Here is a 19,565-nt window from a genome sequence, read left to right as displayed (position 1 = left end):
TAACTTTCTTGGTTATAGCTGTAACGAACTTGAGGCCTGGATACCCGGGTACACCTTCTAGGTTGGTTATTATCTAGAGCTCGTGGGACATCTCCCACTACTCTTGAGATCTCCTCATCAAGAACAACTTTCCGGTGATGATTGTTCAGGTTGTAAGAAATGGACATTTTGACTACAGAACAATTTTTGCTCTTTTGGGTCATAGAATAAATATCCCATAGAGCCTTTGGGGTAGACTACAAATAGGTAACGATTGGTCTTGGATTCCAATTTGTTAGCATTTATTCTTTTAACATGTGTTGGACAACCCCAAATCTTCAAGTGTCTCACACTTGGTTTCTTACTGGTCCATAGCTCATATGGAGTCTTATGAATGGATTTGGTTGGAACCCGGTTCAGCACGTATATCGCAGTCTCTAATGCGTACCCCCAAAAGGATGTAGGTAGTTCCAAGTGTACGAGAAGTGATTGGACCATATCCAATAAAGTCTAGTTCCTCCTCTCTCACACACCATTTAATTGTGGTGTAGCATGAGGAGCTAATTATGAAATAATCCCATTGTCCCTTAAGTAGCCCCTGAATTCATCGGAGAGATATTCACCTCCTCGATCTGATTGAAGGGTTTTGATATATTTCCTCATCTGTTTCTTGACCTCTTGCCCGAACTCTTTGAACATATCAAATGATTTAGACTTATGTCTCATTAGGTACACGTAACCATACCGTGAATGATCATCAGTAAAAGTTCTGAAATAAACGAGTCGGTTACATGCCCTAACATTTAGGGGACCACATACATCGGTATGTATTAGGTCAAGCATGCCTGTAGATCTTTTAGGCTTACCTGTAAATGGTCGTTTCATCATTTTACCCTGAAGGCAAGGTTCACAGGTTGGAAGATCTTCTACAATTAGAAAATCTAAATGATCATCTTTTGCCAACCTTATGATACGATCTATGTTAATGTGGCCAAGTCGATAATGTTACAGGCACATGGGATTAATTGTTTCACATGCTCTCTTCTTGGGAATTATTTCCAACGTAGTTTCGGTTAAGTTTGTTTCTAGAGAATGATAGATAATATAGAGACCATTCTCAAGTTCTCCATATGCGAGGAATTTGTTATTCCATTTAATAGTAATCACATTACTAAACAAAATAGAATAACTATCCATGCACAATTTTGAAACTGAAATCAAATTTCTTCCAAGTGTAGGTACATAAAGACAATATTTAAGTACAATGGTTCATTCTCTGAAAACTAATTCTATAGTTCCTATGGTTGTAGCTGCAACTATTACAGAAGTCCCCAAGTAGAGCGTAACTTCTCCGTCACTCAGCCTTCTGCTTGTCTTGAACCCTTGCATTGTGTTACATGCATAAGTAGAAGCCCCAAAGTCAATACACCAGGAAGCAGAAGTGACCAACAAATTGGTTTTTATGACAAAATATTTAAAATTACCTTGTTTCTTAGTCTCTATGTACTAAAGACAATTCCTCTTCCAGTGGTCGGTCTGCTTATAAAAGTGACAAACATCCGATGTCTTGTCCTTCTTTTGCCTTTTAGGCTTGTTAACCTTTTTTCGAGGCTTCTTCTTTGCTCTCCTCTTTTTCTTACCCGAAGTGCCACCTTCAACAAGTATGACTATCGGTTTGTCCTTCTTAATCAGTTATTTAGCCTTCTGTAACATATTGGTGAGTTCCTGAAGGCTAACATTTAGTTATTCATGTTGTAGTTCATGATAAACTGATAAAAGGAGGGAGGCAAGGAGTTTAGGATGGCATCAACTTTGGTGACATGATAAAGCCCTGACTCGAGAGCCTCCAATTCATTGATGTGGCCCATCATCTTTAGACAATGGTCATGAACCATCTGGCTCTCAGTCATTTTAGCAGTTATAAACAGTTTTAGGACCATCTCTCGAGTAGAACGATTATGTTCTTCATACATCATCCTCAGACTATCCAAGATATCCTTGGATACTTCGATCTGATCGAACTATCTCTGTATCAGATTGTCGAGGGAGGCTATGATGTAGCACTGGGCAAGAGAATTATTTTCCCATTCTTGATATTCCTTCCTACAAGCCTTAGAAGCTCTATCACCCGGGCGATTTGGAGCAGGGTTTTTAGTAAACTTGTCCAATTTCTCGGACGTTAATATCAGCACAAGGTTACAGAACTAGTCAACATAGTTTGGGCACTTAAGCTTATTGTCGTCGAACAATTTGGCGAACTGTCGCCCTATCACCCGGTGAACTGTCCGTTAACCACCAAGAAATGGCTTTTAATCTATGTTCCATTTCCATTTGTTCATCTTTGAGATGTTCCTTCCATCTTAGTGACGAAGATTGCGATGTATGTCTCTAGAAATGTGGGAAACCACATACAGTGCATGGAGCCAACTATTTCAGCTGCATAACCCCACCACCTTCTGTGAAGTATCATATCCACTCATCTTATGAGTTTTCCCTTTGGCCCAGTCAGACAAGGTTCATTGTCATTTTAGGTTAAACCTTTCTGTCCAGTAAGTGCTTACCCATCATATTTGGGCAATGTACCATGAGAGAGTCTTCCATTTTAGGATAGGTCCCTTCCACATCGGTCTATGATGCCCTTATCATCTTGTGAAACAATCTAATAGACTCACCAAGAAATGGATATCCCAACTTTATGGTGCATCTCCCCGTTACTGATAAGCCCATCTTCATGCTAATGATGGAAGGCCTTTAGAGAGTTCATCATATGAATCTCCTATCACATACACTTATATTTTGCTGGAGGGTACGAGTAATTACGCCCTAGTTTTTGTTTAGGTCAAACCAAAGTGGCTCCCACTGACATTCTCAAAGTTAGATTCAGGTGGGCCCTAAACAGGCTAGAGTTCCGCATAGTTCCTCTTGCGAAGGAAGTTGATGTGGGGCCCATCAAGAAAGGAGATCGTCCAATGATCTTAAGGGATGCATGGCAATGATGTGCATTCAGCCATGGTGTGCGATAGAGCCACTATCGAGTTAACATGGGCCAAGTGCTTATGGCTCATGTATGTAGCGCTTCACACTTCATAATACATCACATGCATGAAGCAATGACATAATTGATCCAATCAATTAAATCATCTATAAAACCCTAAATTAATTAGGTTAAATCAGTATTATCCCATTAAAGCCTATAACATTATCTAGGTATATGGGCTGAACTACAAAAAGCAGTTCAGCCCATATAGCATTTATTCTAAATTAGGGCTGATGTAGTTTTAACTTAATAAAATTGGGTTTTACAGGGTGGGTTGAATTGCATCTTGCAATGGGTCATCAAACCCCTAGGGTTTGGTGTCTATTACAAGATCCAATTCAAGGTTATGATATGAAAATTAATTATAGCCGAAATACACATTCAAGATCAGCAAAACAATAATCAGAGGGTTGTTCGTGGTGCTGCAATCCTGCAGGAAAAAGGTTAGTCGCAATCTGCAGGTTCATTTTCTGTAAATCGCAAATCGTAGATCTTGTATCTGCGAATGGGTCTTCTTCTCCTCTATGAGTACCAACATCTCTTCCAATGAAAAAATAGAAAAACCTATTTCCTCTATTAATTTACATCAGAATAAATCATATACATTTTGTCTAAAAAATTAAAAAAAAAATATTTACAGACCGAATTGAATAGAATAATACAGTAGGGTGCGCAAATTCTTGGCGCCAGTAAATATTTTGATTTCCACCATAAGGACAACCCATAAATCAAGAAATAAATGTAGAACATTTCTATAATTATTTCAGATAAATAAAAAATTAATTTCCATACCATACGCTCAAAAATTAGGAATCAATTCCTAGAAAAACTACAAACTACACAATTCGGGTAGAACCAATTCTGCCCATTTGCGCAAGTTCAAATTAAGTCTGATTTGGTTCAAGAATTAAACCATGGCTCTGATACTACTGAAGGGAAGGGAGATTCATCATATGGATGGCCGAACCTTGCAGGGAGGTTGTACAAAATTTCAAAAAAAAATTTTCTCCCTTCCGGGAGTCCTATTCCCTAATTTAGAAAATTGTATTTTTAAGGTTTGTTCTTGAAACAAACCAGATCATATATGAAACCAAAGGAAGCAAGTAGGGATATACCTAATACGAAATAATAGTAACTCCCATCGTAGGTGTTCACGCCCCAAGAGGTGACCAAAACCCGCCTCCACTGAAGATGACACAGCTTATGGTGAGGCATGACCAACAATGTGACTCTACAGCAAGAACCATAATTCTTTAGCAAGAATCACACAAGGGGCTGGTGAGCATGACTTTAGATTTTTCTTATAGCAAGATACAATATCAAGAACTATTCTTGATCAGATCCAAAGGTAGAAATTGAACTGGGTAGGGGCGGAAAGAACTAGAGGAGGATTCTATAGATTGTTGAGTTCTTTAAACTGATGAATTCGCCCCCTATTTATAAGCCTTCTTTGGATCAGCTTCCTAATCCAATTATGAAGGAGTTTCTTGATCCAAATTTGATATTTGGATATGGACTCTTAAATGGATAAGACTTATCTTATCTTTTAGCTAATCCTAATCATATTATAAACTAGAATTCACCCCTTTTTAATTAACTAAATTAAGCCCAGTTCAAAATGGGCTTAGGCTCATTCAGTCACATAGCTCACTTTCCCTTTAAATGTTGGCTAGCTTGGCTCTCTTTGTATGGCATGCGACCCTAGCATTGATCTACACAGTAGCCACATGGGTTCAACCTAGCCTTTGTTACAAGGCATGACCAAATTCACTACAGAACACAGTGAACCCCTGAGTCTATCAGTATGGGCTTTTAATGGGCCCAACATTTACACTAAATGGTCCTTGGGTCCAGTCACCTTATGAAGGCCCAAGGACTGTGGGCAGATGCAAGATTAGCCCATCAGGTATAACCCTAATGGTCTTACACTTAACCTCTCAGCCCATAATGATCAAACACTGCCCGATAAGAGAGGATCTCTCATTGGTTGCAAGGTACAGTGTTGCACTCTCTACTCACATTGATATGAGAATTAAAACTTTTTGCAAACATTTTGTGAAATCATAATATATATGCATATCTCTATATAAATATATTTTTCAAAATAAATCTCAACAATTTGAAATCAATTGCCGGTAGTTTAGGTTTCCATCAGAGAGAGTGCATTCCCTGATCATTTACTTTGTTCGACAAAGGGCTTGATCCTATCACTATGATCACCCACTCAGATGAATTCTTGGACTCTCTACTCACATTGATATGAGAATTAAAACTTTTTGCAAACATTTTGTGAAATCATAATATATATGCATATCTCTATATAAATATATTTTTCAAAATAAATCTTAACAATTTGAAATCAACTGCCGGTAGTTTAGGTTTCCATCAGAGAGAGTGCATTCCCTGATCATTTACTTTGTCCGACAAAGGGCTTGATCCTATCACTATGATCACCCACTCAGATGAATTCTTGGACTGTCCCAACATACTTAGGTTTTGACTTGGTCAAGGATCTCACTGATTGGCATATCAAAGACAACCCAATTCGACACTTAGTGCAGTACCATAATTGAGTTTAAGGGTCAGGTGTAACATTTTAGTTTATCCCATCTATCTGCAAGGTTTAAGGCAATACTAGAATTTGGTCCAGTTTAGGGTTTCAAGAAAAACTCACACTACATGTACTTCAGGTCTCACCCTGGCAGCTGAGACAAGAGACCCCAACGCACTTGGTGGCACATCATTGTCAGCATTGGCAAGATAAATCTCCCCAGATCTATCCAATGGCTCTAAAGATTCTAAACTAACACGAGTCTTATAAGTTTCCAGTTTAAGGATATTGTACAAAAACACACCAAAATAACATGAATCAATTATGTACTTTATTCATTTACAATAAATGTCAATAAGTACATCAATCTGATTGGAGCTAAGGGCATAGCTGTCTAACATCCTTGATATACGTTCAACACGTATGCAACATGGCACTTATACACAATATTTGGTTCGTTGGAAGGACAAACTTGCATTAGAAGTTGCTTCAATTAATGATGAAGAATTATAGAAGACAATATCTACATCAAAATTTGATGACGAGTTCTTTTCAAGTGGGGGAGAATGATGCGGTCCACAATCATGCTCCAAGAAACATAGAATCATATGGCTAGTTGTTAATGGACTTCCAACTGCTAGATGATTAAATTCTCCAACCACTCTTAACAGCTAATTTCTCATTCAATGCTCTAACAACTAGTTTTGCATTTAATACTCCAACAACTAGTCTTTCATTTAATGTTCCAATAGCTAGTTTTATTCCTTATATAAAGCCTTGTAATCTCAAACTAAAGGTATCAAGTTATTTCCTTTATTTTGAGAATCCTAGAGCCTTCTTTGATAGTTGAGAGAGCCCTCTTTTTGGGTGAGTGAATTCCCAACCTTATTGTTTCATATTATAAGTTGTCTTATATTAATAGAGTTTCATCCAACTTTCTTCTTTTCTCCAATTCTTAGAGCAAATATCTTTTACGTTTTTCTTTCATACTTAAATTGCATCACATGGGAAACTTATACTCAAGAAAACTGATGACCCCACTAACCAATTAGGGCCAAACAACTGAATATGATGAAAAACCCCACTAAAGACAACCACCGGTGATGAAAAAGCACACAATCCCAATCAATAAGTAAAATGAACCGCCAATGAACCACCTCAAAGGGCAACGAAGTAGGAATCCCCACAAGCAAACCCCAACGAAAATTGTTAGTTAGTGAGAACCCCACTAGAGCAAGCCCACATGGATGACAATTGACAAGCGCAACCAACGCCATGGAAAAACTACGTGTTGAAGACTCCACTAGAGAAAACCGATCAGGGGCAAATAGCCCCACTGTCGAAGACCCCACACTGACAAACACCTCATTCGAGAAAACCCAACCGAGACTAGAGACGAAGAAAACCCTAGGCAGAAAACCCTACAGCGGCTACAAAGCAAACAAAAAAGAAAATCGTAAGGAAAAGCAAGCACTTCAATGAAAAGCATCAGAAACCGGATCTGTTGCTCACATAAGGCGTCTCACTCGTGCCTCACATGCACATCGTACTATGCATTGGGAACATCTCACCATAGGGTATAGGGTGTAGTATAAAACAAAGTAAAGTTTAGAATAGTATAAGGGCATTTTTTTTTTTTTGTTTTCTACTTTGGATTTCGACTATAAACCTCCTTGGTAAATATTGCTTGCAAAACATGTCTTTCAAAGTAAAAAATACAAAATGGTTGTTTCAAACTTTTATAGATACGTGTCATCACGTCGTCCATACATCAGACTTGGAGAAGAAGAACGGCATTGAACCTAAAAAAATAAGGGGGTCAGGATTTAGCCAATGAAGAAGAAGAAAAATGGGGGAAGGAGGAGAGAACAAAGAGAATTGATATGAGAGTCAATTTATTCAAAAAGCCAAAATTCAAAAGCCCAAAGTCTTTTTTATTTTTATTTTTTACTTCGGGATTTTGGCATCCAGAAGTAGGTGTTACCAAACAAAAACAAAAACAACGCTAATCTTTTGGCTTTTTGAACTTTTCAAAGCCAAAAGTGCAAAAGTAAAAAGCTTATCCATACGGCGCCAATCACTACTATCCTCTATACACTCTTCTTATTGGGCTTAATAGAATCCAGTACTTATAAATTGAGGCCGGATCTAGTTGGCACAATAATGATGTTCACCGATCACTATTTTCAAAAAGTAACGGTCACTTTCATGATTCAGTGTTTATAGCGATGATGTCTTACACCGATTCTAAATATACTTTTAATAACAAAATAAATAATAATGAAAACCATTAAGTGGTGCAAAAAGTTATTGTTGATGATTTTCTGGAGTGGTTTAAACAGAAGAAACTAGGTCAAAAGGTATATAAATTTTCCACCCACATAATCATCTTACTAATGACCTAACAGCTGAAATGGTCACCCAACATCCCTTAGAAAATGGAGACATGCAAATTTGCTGGTTCTTCACCTTGATAACACTATAACAGCATCATCATTGGTAGGGGTATCAATGGACCGGTTTTTTGTTTGGATCCCGTACAAATCTAAATCAAATTGGATGAATTGGACAGACCAATAAGACATTTGAATTGGAGAAGTCTAGACTTAGTGGTCCAAATTATTTATTGGATTGGCTTGGACCTGGTCTATCAAAAGGATTTATATGGATTGAGTTGGATTGAACCAATATTTAGTCAATTGATAGAAGATAAAAATAGGGGTGTCAATGCACCAGGTTTAGGTTGGAACCAATGCAGATTAAAACCAATTTAAACAGATTGAACAGTCCAGACATTAAATTAAACAGGTCCAGAATGATCTAAAATATTCATCAGATTGGATTGGACCTGATCCATTTGCAAGAAACTTATATTGGACTGCATGGGATTGGACCAAATCCAGTCCAATTGGCACCCCTCATCATCGGGGTATTCGAGCGCACCATTACGAATGATTTTGTTTTCTAAAAAAAAAAAAAAAAAAACGTCACATCAACAAAAAGATAAGAAACTATTTCGCCATGTTCTTCGTCAATTGCAGCGTACTAACAGTATTCTAAACCTATACGAGCTTCTTCACTTGAAGAGTTGAATCACCCAATAAATTTCTGTTCAAAACTCAAATAAATGAATCAGACCAGTACCGCCAGTTTTTCCACCACCTCATTTAATTTGCCTCTTCCGGTTGTTTATTTAGTTTCTTCCTCTGACCTAATTCAGATAATGACATGCCACAAGCTTTGTTTTTCATTCATTGCAGTGTTGCTTTCACCATAGAGTAGGGCGGAGGGGACGGCTCTATATCATCGCCGGAGAAATGAATCAGCTCCGTCAAACATGGCTGTTAGAAATATATTCCTTTGAATTCATACCTGACAACGAACGACTCTTGTAAGAGTTCTAACCAACCGATGCATTAGTTTGCCAGAAGTCTTTCACTTTAACGGTGCATTGCAACGCGTGCCGCGTAGATATATGTAATGTGTTTCAAGAATTTGGTTTTAGGGTTTGGACTTTGAAGCTGAAGCTGTTTTCCGTTCATTGACAGTTAGATGAGAGCGGAGCATTTTTGAAGCTAAGTGCTGCTTATTGGAGAGGAGACAACTTTACTCCTCTAACCGAACCAAAAGTGACACAACACGCGAGCATTTAACACTTGATAAGATGGGTACGTTAGATTATTTTAGTCAGTACAGTCAGACTATCCTCACCATCAATTAAGTTGAAACGGTCAAAACTGCATTCAGGAATGAGGTGGGCCGACTGGATGGGATGGGAACAGGAGCCACTCCCCATCCCTGTTCACATGAGGGAAATCATCCCATCCCAACATATCTAGGATAGGTCATTGTCGGAAATCCGGATTTTCTGCCCACAACTCTCTATCCACACAATACACGTCTTGATTCTCTTGAATTGTAGTTATATATTGCCATCGTGTATTATGAGATGCGTAGATATAGTGAACTATGGATAAGGCATGGGTGGAGAAAATAAATAGAAAATATGAATTCACTTGTGGGAATTAGAGAAATAGAAAAAATTATCATCAATTCAGTTAGGAATGAAAATAGGGCAGGGTGCGCCGACTGGGTGGGGTGGGAATGGGGAGCCACTCCCCATCCCTGTTCACGTGAGGAAAATCATCCTATCCCAACCCATTTATGATGGGTCCTTGTCCGAAGTCGGATTTTCTGCCCACAACTCTCCATCCACAGTTTATACATCTTGAATTTCAGTTATAGTTCAATTTGAAAAGAGTACAAATGCAAATATATATAATGTAAATATTTACAAAATAATACAAAATATAAGGTTTTGCATTTTACATATTTGCATTTGTACTTCTTCCAAAAGTCTATATAATTCCATCTTACAATGTATTATAAGGCATGGATTTTGAAAATGAATAGAAAATCTGGATTCCTTGTGAGAATTAGAAAAATAGAAAAAATTATCATCAATGAAAAAAATTCAATACACCCTTAAGAGTAAGCTTGTTCTCAAACCGGATGTATTGTTGAGGCCCATCTTGTAGGGCCACAGCAATACATTGAAGCCCATGATTCTACGGTTTTAGCCTAGAGGAAAGGCGTCGTGGATTTCTCCGCGTTGAGTGTTAATGATGAATAGAGAAGGCAACTATGAACCATCATCAGTCCATCACTGTCTTGTGAGAAGCAGTGCAATATTGTATTTAGCTGACCCCCCAAAGGCAGGATAAGGCTTAGATAATGATATGATAATGATGATTCGTCCATCTGCCTGATACGATATTCATGATCTTAAATTGCCACGTCCAATGTTCCATGGGTCAATGATATTAGGCTTATCAGCACAAGAGATTCCTCATTCTTGATGGGTCCCACATTTTCAAGTATATAGATGAAAATTTTACAGGTGGCCAAAACACAGATGCATGCAAACTGTTCACACTCCAAAGTCGGCCCAAGACATTCCGTCCTCACTCGATGAGTGCCCATTTGGGTGGGCCTTTTGCGCGGCGCCTTCTGGCCCAGCAAGCTAGACTCACACGAAAAGCATTAAATTACATATTTATTAAAATCCTTGAAAACTCAAAATTACACTTTATATGAGATAAATAGTCAGCTTTGTGGTTAAATTGACATTAATTCTGAGCTGACAACCGCCCTAATTATACTTTGGGTCTAAAACTGTTATTCTCCCTTTTTTTTCTTTTCTTTTGAAGGAAAGGTTTCATGGCCTTTCTTCATCAATCAATATGTTCAATCAAAGTTGAAGCTAGGGCTGTCAATGAATTGGGTTTAAGTACAATCACTCCTCAATTCATTATTAATCAGAAAAAAAAAAAAAATCACAGATTCAGAACTGTTCTGGTTAATAATCGAGTCTATTGGAGACCCAATAGACCTGACTTTACTGAAAACTACATTTATATATTTACATAATAATTTAAATTTTAAATTTTGATTATAAAACTTAAATAAAAATGAAAGAAAATTATTAAATTATTTATATATATTATTAAATTAAATGTTTTATCTAATATTATCTTATTTATTATTCATCAAATTTATCATTTTAAATATAAAATTGGATAAAAATTATAAAAAAATTAAAAAAATGATATATATATTTAATAAAATAATCAGATGTAGATCTGAATCAATCAAAACATAAAAGAATTGAAACTGATTGAATTATTATTCAGGATAAATCATGAAACCAGAACCATTATAATGGATTCATTTACACCCTATCTGAAGCCTTCCCATGCGCCTCTAAAATGGTTTTCAGTTGTAAAATTGTTGTTTGGTTACTTGCTTTTGGAGGTCTTCGAGAGTAAGAGAATAGTTGATTTGAGTCTTGGGTTGGTCCGATAAAGCAAGTTTTACCTGGCAAACTTCAAACTCGACATACGAAATCGAGAATGAACTTAATTCAAATATTCAATACCATATAAACGCGCTGAAGCGAGGCGACCAAATGGGCCGAGTCAACCATTAATGGAGAAAGCCCACCGCCACGTTGCGTCTTCCCTATTTGCTTTATGAGAAAAGTTGAACATCACCATATACCTGGCAAAAGACGATCGCCGATTGCCGACTTCTCTACCGCTGGCTGCATCATATCATCCTATTCTCTTTCTTTCCTCCAAAACACCCCTGGATTATCGCTTAATTACACGTGATGCCCTTCATTTCGTAATTTTAAAACTTGCCCAACACGAATCCAGACCGGTGATTGATTCGATGGTTGAATTTTCACCCACTTCCATTTAGGAAAAACTTTAGACGTTGGGGTCAACAACGTTATTAAAAATTAAGACATGGGTAAATTAATCATTACATCTTAATTTCAATATATATCCAGATCGATGAATGACTCGATGATTGAATTTCCACCCACTTCCTTTAGGAAAAACTTTAACTGTTGGGGCTAGCAACGTTATTAAAAATTAAAACATGGGTAAATTAGTCATCATATCTTAATTTCAACACGAATACAGACCGATGAATGACTCGATGGCTTTCCACCCACTTCCATTTAGGAAAAATTTTAGCTGTTGGGCCAACAACGTTATTAAAAATTAAAATATGGGTAAATTAATCATTTCCACTGAAAAACTTTAGCCATTGGGGCCAACAACGTTATTAAAAATTAAAATATGAATAAATTAATCATTAGATCTTAATTTATTTTGACTAAAAAGTAAAATATGGGCATGAATAAGTGAACGGCCCAAAATGCATTCAGCTCAGAAACTGTCTCAACAGTCTATGCTATTGAGCCCAACAACCAAACTTAACCTTTCATTTAAAATGCGTTGGATCAAATCCGCGGATATACATATATCATACACAGATTCTCTTCCTATGGTATGTCCAGTGGACCTCACGTGCATCTAAATCTGCCCCACCTCTAATCTCTCTGAAAATGACTAAAAAGAAGGTGGGTCACCACCTAAGTCCAAACAACTTAATATGTAATCCAGATGTGCCCAAGTGTCAAACTGTAATCAGTTGCCAGATGGCAAGATTGGCAAGATGAAGCCCCGTGTTTTGAACAGACACCCGGTTTCTGTAGCAAAGCCAAAGCTGATGGATCTAATCTAAATATGTAAAATAAATAAAAAAACTTTATTCCAATTTTATTAGAAAGCATTATCAAATATAAAAACAGACGAGGACTTGGCCCGTCTTGCTCCAAATCGAAAAAATACAATCTCTTTCTCACATTCATCCCAACCTGAAAAAAGAAAAAAATAAAAAATACAAGAGGCTATACATGCTACTCCCACTACCTTCTTTTCGAGTTGAAGCCTTCACCTTCTCTTATTTTATTTTGTTTTGGCAATCCTTCTTTCTTCTTTTTGTTTTATTTTAAACACGAATGATTCATTGATTTGACTTGGGAGAGTTTGATTTGGGGTGTGTCAACCCTAAATGTATTAGAATAAGGAGAATGTAACAGAAACAAGGTTGATACGAAGATGTGCAATTGTTAGATTCTTCTAAGTTGTAATATTAAGTATAAATCATAAAAGTTAAATTTGATTAATATCCTTGACTCGTAGAACTATATAATATGTACTCTAACCATAAATGATAAATTTGACTTAGCCTGTATATGGGTACCCACTAGTATACTGTAAAGCTAAGCCAATTTACCAACTTATGAAATATGATCTACTAAAATGGTTCACCTAATATTGTAGCGGATCAAGAAAATCACTCTAATTATCAATAAACCCCTCAGTCCGATCCAAATCGATTCAATTTGATTTAAATCGATTAAGTCGATTTTATTTAGTAGTGAACCGATTTTGATTTCATTTTTAGGTAAACCGATCAGATCGGATCGATTGGAAAAATGCAAATAAACCAACCCAATCCGATCCATGAATAGTCCTAAATATAACCAAGAAAAAAAAGGCCAAGTGTCTAAAGGAATATGTAAGGAGGAGCTGCGTAACAAACCCATTTTCATTTTTGTGTGTTACAGCTTAGGCTCCAGTAGTCGTCAGTGGGGTTAGGCCGTGGCCCACTGTCATTCACAACGCTGAGAACCTGCATGTCCGCTCGGACCGAGGGGTGCCAAATAACCACCTAATACACCTTCTTTTTGTGTTGGAATCTTCTTTTGTTTAGTCTCTAATTGAATGAAATTATTATCTTTTCTACCAAAAAAAATTAGACCCTCTTTTAGTTTCTAAGAATTTTTTGGTAAATTTGTCTCTTAGAATTTGGGAACCTCAATTGTTAATTGGCATCATTTGGGGAAGTAACTATCATACAACATCTGGCACTGGCACAGAGATGACCTCAATTTTAATTATTGCTTCGGGTAAAGTCTGTAGCTGAGTACAGTGAAAGATAGGATGGCAAAGGGGTGGATTTTGAAAGAGTTTTATAAATTCTAGACTCTTTTTAACTTTTTAATCCGTATCCTCCCAAAGCCTACAGTATATCTGATTTTCAGAATTAATTCAAATAATAGATCTCCAGATATGAAGATACAAAAACCTCTCCGAACCCTACCCTTTTTGCATGTGAAGGTGAGTCGATCGGGTTTAGAACCCATATCTAATTTCCTATTATATATAACTAATAAATAAATAAAATAATATAAATAAATATGAAGTTTTATAATTATTTTATGTAAATAGATAAAAAGTACATTAACCATCAATTAATATCCTTAGCATAATATTCAAAACATTATTAAATCAATATATAATACATAAACCCATATTCCTTATAACAACAATATACTGATTGAGAAAGATAATAATATGGTATATACCCTTTATGTATGGGCTCATCACAAGTTCGGCTTCGGTCAATGCAACCCCTTACTCACACCATTGGAACAGCCTCTTGTATGAAATTTGGGAATATTTCCTCATAAAATAAAGCATATAAATATGGAATTTGTATTAACCGAAGCCAATTCTCATGACAAATCCAGATCGTATGCTAACAAAATACATTCTAACCCTCTAATAATATAATCTTACATGACACATCTCATATGTAACCACTTTTATGATGGATCATAATCTTAAAGTTCGGTTTCAGTCAGGGCAAAAGCTATTCGAACAGCTTTTATTATTTTATATTGAAAATATTTCATACTTGTATACTTTATTTCATGAGAGATATTCTCATTTGTAAGATATTTGCCATGATAAAAGTCGATCTATAATGTTATAATGTTAAATGAGATGTGTGGTGTTAGATCAAATTAGAGGGTTGGAACGTATTTTATTGGTCGAAGTCATCAGCTCGCGCTCATGACAAAATTAGACTTCATCCAATTTTGTTTACACCCTGAGAAAGCTGAAACCGTCAGCATACGTCATATAACACGTTACACGTAGAATCTAGGAAATGAGGAAGATCGGAAGCTGCGATTCACGCGGGCAATAGCTGGATCTTCACTGTCGACACACTCAGATAGATGATGGCATCACCGTAATAATGGGAAATTCTGAGGGGTATTTTTATTCACGTCGATGTATATAATCGGATGCAGTGCTGAGGCTTTTAGCAAACCAAACCAAGAGAGAGAGAGCGACTGAAATGATGACGACGACTGGCAAAGCTTTCTCCTTCAAAGCCCTTCTCTTGTACATCTCTCGGATTCTCCTTAGAAGATTAACGAATCCACGATCCTTATGGAGAAAGGGCAGCAATGCTCAACTTTTCAGTCAACCCAGATTTCAAAAGTTTCATTCTTTTGCCCACAGATCAGAGATTTCAGACCAAACTCTGATCTTTGATGTCGAGGGAGCATTGCTGAGACCCTCTTCTTTGTTTTCTTATTTCATGCTTGTTGCCTTTGAAGCTGGAAGTTTTCTGAGGTCTCTTGTTCTCTTTCTTCTCTACCCTTTTGTTTGTATGGCAAATGAGGAGATGGGGCTGAAGATAATGGTGTTCGTCTGTTTCTTTGGGATTAAAAAGGAGAGCTTTAGAGTTGGGGCGGCCGTGTTGCCAAAGTTTTTCTTAGAGGATGTTGGGGTGGAAGGTTTCGAGACGTTGAGGAAGTTCAGAAGAAATGTGGGTGTGAGTGCTTTGCCCAAAGTGATGGTGGAGGGATTTCTGAGAGATTATTTGGGCGTCGAATCTGTCGTGGGGAGAGAGCTGAAGGTGTTTCGTGGATACTTCGTCGGTCTAATGGAGGACAAGGAGAAAACCAGACACGTCTTGCAGAAGGTCTTTGGAGAAGACACACTGAGTAGTCGTGATATTGTCGGAATTGGTGGCTTGAATAAATCTCTCGATCACCAGGTGTTTTCCTACTGCAAGGTCAGTCATTTAGATTGAATGTAGTCAATCTCTCTCTCTCTCTCTCTCTCTCTCTCTCTCTATCTATCTATCTATCTATCTCTCATATTTGCTCCAACTTATCTATGTTTTACATTTTGCAATTGTAACAGGAGATTTACTTGGTGAGTGAAGCAGAGAAGAGGAACTGGAGTCAGCTGCAAAGGGAAAACTACCCCAAACCGCTCATCTTTCACGATGGAAGGCTGGCTTTTAGACCAACACCACTCGCCACTCTGTTCGTATTTATGTGGATTCCACTGGGTTTTACCATTGCCATCATCAGAGCCATTGTCGCTTTGTTATTACCCTACAAGATCTCTACCCCTATTCTTGTCTTCACTGGGATGAGGCTCAAGAAGACGATACCAAAATCTTCTCCTTCAATGTCAAGAACCAACAAAGATAGAGCAAAAGGGATTCTGTACGTATGTAACCACAGAACACTCCTAGACCCACTCTACCTTTCTACCGTCATCAACAAGCCCCTCACTGCAGTCACGTACAGCCTCAGTAGGATGTCGGAGATCTTGGCACCCATCAAAACAGTCCGATTGACAAGAGATAGAGAGCAAGATGCAGAGATGATGGAGAAGCTCTTGAGCCAAGGTGACCTTGTTGTGTGCCCAGAAGGAACCACCTGTAGGGAGCCCTATCTGCTGAGGTTCAGTCCATTGTTTGCAGAGATGAGCAACAACATAGTGCCAGTAGCCATGGACACCCATGTTAGCATGTTTTATGGTACAACGGCAGGTGGGCTCAAATGCTTGGACCCACTTTTCTTCCTCATGAACCCATTTCCTGTTTACAAGGTCCGGTTGCTAGAAGAGATACGTGGGTCGTCCAAGCTCCATGACAGTGCTCAGTCGAGGTTTGATGTTGCCAATAATGTACAGAAGGAGATCGGTAGGGTGTTGGGTTTCGAGTGCACTACACTTACAAGAAAGGACAAGTATTTGATCTTGGCAGGTAACGAGGGGATTGTTAGAACTGATAACAAACCCCAAAATCAGAGAGGAACATGTAACAATTGATGAACTCGAATCCTTAGGTGATCACTGTGGAATTTATATATGGGCCACGTTGTCACTTGATTTCCCATCTATATATTTATATAACTTTTTAATTAAACTAACTAGACAACTTTAATTTGTACGAGTTCATGAATTTCAGTGATATAATATAATGGCCTTATAGTGCATCAGTTTGCTTTTAACTAGGCAAGTTCTCTTTTTTTTTTTTTTTTTTGCCTAGCTTTTACCTTTTCTTTTAATTATTTTTTCTCAACTATTTTTAAGTACTATTTATTATTATTACTACACATTTTATAATTATTACTACACATTTTGTTTGTAGTTTATCTGGGTTGTATGTGTATGCATCAAATTTGTACCAGATCATGAATTTCAATGAAACAGTGACCTGCAGTTTGGTTTTGACTTGTGCAAGGACTACTTCCTCTCCAAATATCACCATGAACTCACTCTATGGCGATTACCTCTGAATTTAATTCTTTGTCTTCCGCTTTATTCGTTTAGAATTTTGTAACCTATGTGGATGTTATCTAAAAAATATTTATGTAGGTAAATAAATTCATTTATTTATGTTCTTTTTATTTCTATGCAAATAATATATAATTACTTTTCTATTCATAAAAAGCTAATGTCAAAATTGATAAACTTGTCTTGTTATGTTATTTAATCTTTTTCCTGGAAAAGTAACTCACCTCTGGATAGGTTTAATTCGGATAAAACTCTTTTTACCGTGTGGGGTCCAGAAGTTATCACAAAAAGAATGTTTTAAAGTTGGTCAATGGAAAAGAAATACCCATTGATTAACTTCCCCTCCCCCCTATTTACTGGTTAATGAATGGGGCCTTCATCACTAATCCAGATGTGATTAGGCTCGAAATTAAGCAGAGAGAGAGAGGGCCCTGTGCTTTTATATCACTGTTACAGAAATAATCGTATCAAGTTTAGGGGAAATAAATTGGTACAAACGAGAGAACCTGAATTAGTATGTGTTCGGTTCCCTGGGCATTTATGGATAGACCATTTATTTGTATTTTTTTCACTTTAAACATTTATTTATATTTTTTCACTTTAAACGTTTTATACTTTAAACGTTTCTTGTTTTTGTTGTTTGGTTAGCCTTCACTTCAAACGTTTTTTACTCACTACCTCGAATTAATACCCATTAAAGCGTATCACATCAGTATTTGGTTTTAAGAAACGATGGGGCATTGGGAGAAACAAGAATTTGACATTTTCCCAAATGCCCCATGTACAAAAATCAAAGCGTTTCAGTTTTATATCATTTATTTGATAAACGGTGAAACCAAACAATTGTTTCATTTTGCTTCATATGAAAATAAACACTAACGCCTATGTGGCACTGATGTGGTGGAGTTTTTTCAATAAATGCCCATGGAGTTGAACACGACCTTAATATCTGCTTGAGAAAAAAAATCCAGCTTCACTTGAAGTTAAATATTTTTTATTGATGGTACTACTTCGAGTATGGCAGTATAGTGAGAGTAGGTACAATTTTTAGGTTTCATAAAATTAATTTTGGGGCTCTAATTAATGTGAAAACCTAACTAGAACATGAGCCAACATCTTATGGTAATTTTATTATTACATGACATTAAATGCATTTGAGGGAAATCACTACAGCTTTAAAGTTCAAAGTTTGAACTTTTTGTTTGTTTATAGGGTTCAACTATGATATGGAAAATATATGATGTCTGAAAAACCTCTGACTAGTCAACTGGAATAAAAAATGTGGTATCAGGTGTTATTATCAAAATTCATGAGTGGGTTTTGATTGGTCAAAATTCTTTTGATATCATATCTTTCCTGCATCATAGATTTTCCCTTGCTTATATTTAGAAGTGAAAAAGCAAAACTATCACTTGGTGCGAATATGAAACAAATAATTTTTCTCAGCAAAATAGTGCATAAACAAGGCACATACTATTAACTGTTTTAACTAAAAAATAACCTAGCTAGCTCCAAAACTTATATAAACTCGAGCTGGCTATAAATTTGGGTCAAATTTCATCAACCATTATGATTCAGAAACTAATATTTTTAGAGTCCCAATCCAGCAACATCTACATTCAAAGATCTGTTTTGGCATTGTTTAAAAATATTTTACTTTTTTTTTCTTTTCATTTATTGGCAATCGAGATACACAGAAGAAAAGAAGGAAGGAAGGAAGGAGGAAGAAAAAGAAGGAAGAAAGAAGTGATGATCATGCATGCAAATCCTTTAAGACACTCAACTACCAAGAGTGGGAAAGAATCCCTACATAAATGAAGGCTCTTAATACCTGCTTGGCTACTCCAGTTGGAGTAAGGATCATCTAATTAAATAAACCATTTTGGTAAGGAGAAAGAGAATTGAAGGCTACCCCAGTTTATTAAAGGTTTCTTCATCTGGGGTTATAATGCGAGGCACAAGCTAAAGGCCTTCACCAAATGCAAGGCACATGGGAGGGAGGTCTTATATATATTATTTTCATAATAAACTGCTTTTTCTAAGTGTAGGATATTATGTTTCCAAAATCGAAGTGCACCAGTGCATGAAAATGGCGAGTGAATGATATATTGTATGGCAAGTGGAAAATAATCTAGTGTTGACAATAAAAGTCTCTACTATTTATTTAACAGGATTAATTCCCCCC

The 19,565-nt window shown here is 36.8% G+C and overlaps 1 protein-coding gene across 1 annotated transcript; it reads left to right on the top strand.

The window, feature by feature from the left end:
* Positions 1 to 15,106: 15,106 nt before the first annotated feature.
* On the top strand, positions 15,107 to 17,319 carry LOC148861238 (putative glycerol-3-phosphate acyltransferase 3). The gene is made up of 2 exons (XM_088983024.1): positions 15,107 to 15,860; positions 15,992 to 17,319. The coding sequence occupies exons 1-2, from the start codon at positions 15,135 to 15,137 to the stop codon at positions 16,910 to 16,912; spliced, it is 1,647 nt and encodes a 548-aa protein (XP_088839150.1). The 5' UTR covers positions 15,107 to 15,134; the 3' UTR covers positions 16,913 to 17,319.
* Positions 17,320 to 19,565: the final 2,246 nt, after the last annotated feature.

Source organism: Nelumbo lutea, chromosome 4 (genome assembly GCF_056320005.1).
Source record: "Nelumbo lutea isolate HS-2025 chromosome 4, American lotus-T2T, whole genome shotgun sequence".
Classification (NCBI taxonomy): Eukaryota; Viridiplantae; Streptophyta; class Magnoliopsida; order Proteales; family Nelumbonaceae; genus Nelumbo; species Nelumbo lutea.
The sequence above is the reverse complement of the archived record's forward strand: the minus strand, read 5'-3'. Positions and strand labels throughout refer to the sequence as shown.

Excerpts from the sequence above, each read along its gene's own strand:
- LOC148861238 (XM_088983024.1), top strand. The coding sequence starts at position 15,135 with ATGATGACGACGACTGGCAAAGCTTTCTCCTTCAAAGCCCTTCTCTTG. Across the intron at positions 15,861-15,991 it reads AGGTGTTTTCCTACTGCAAG|GAGATTTACTTGGTGAGTGA; the intron begins GTCAGTCATTTA and ends CAATTGTAACAG.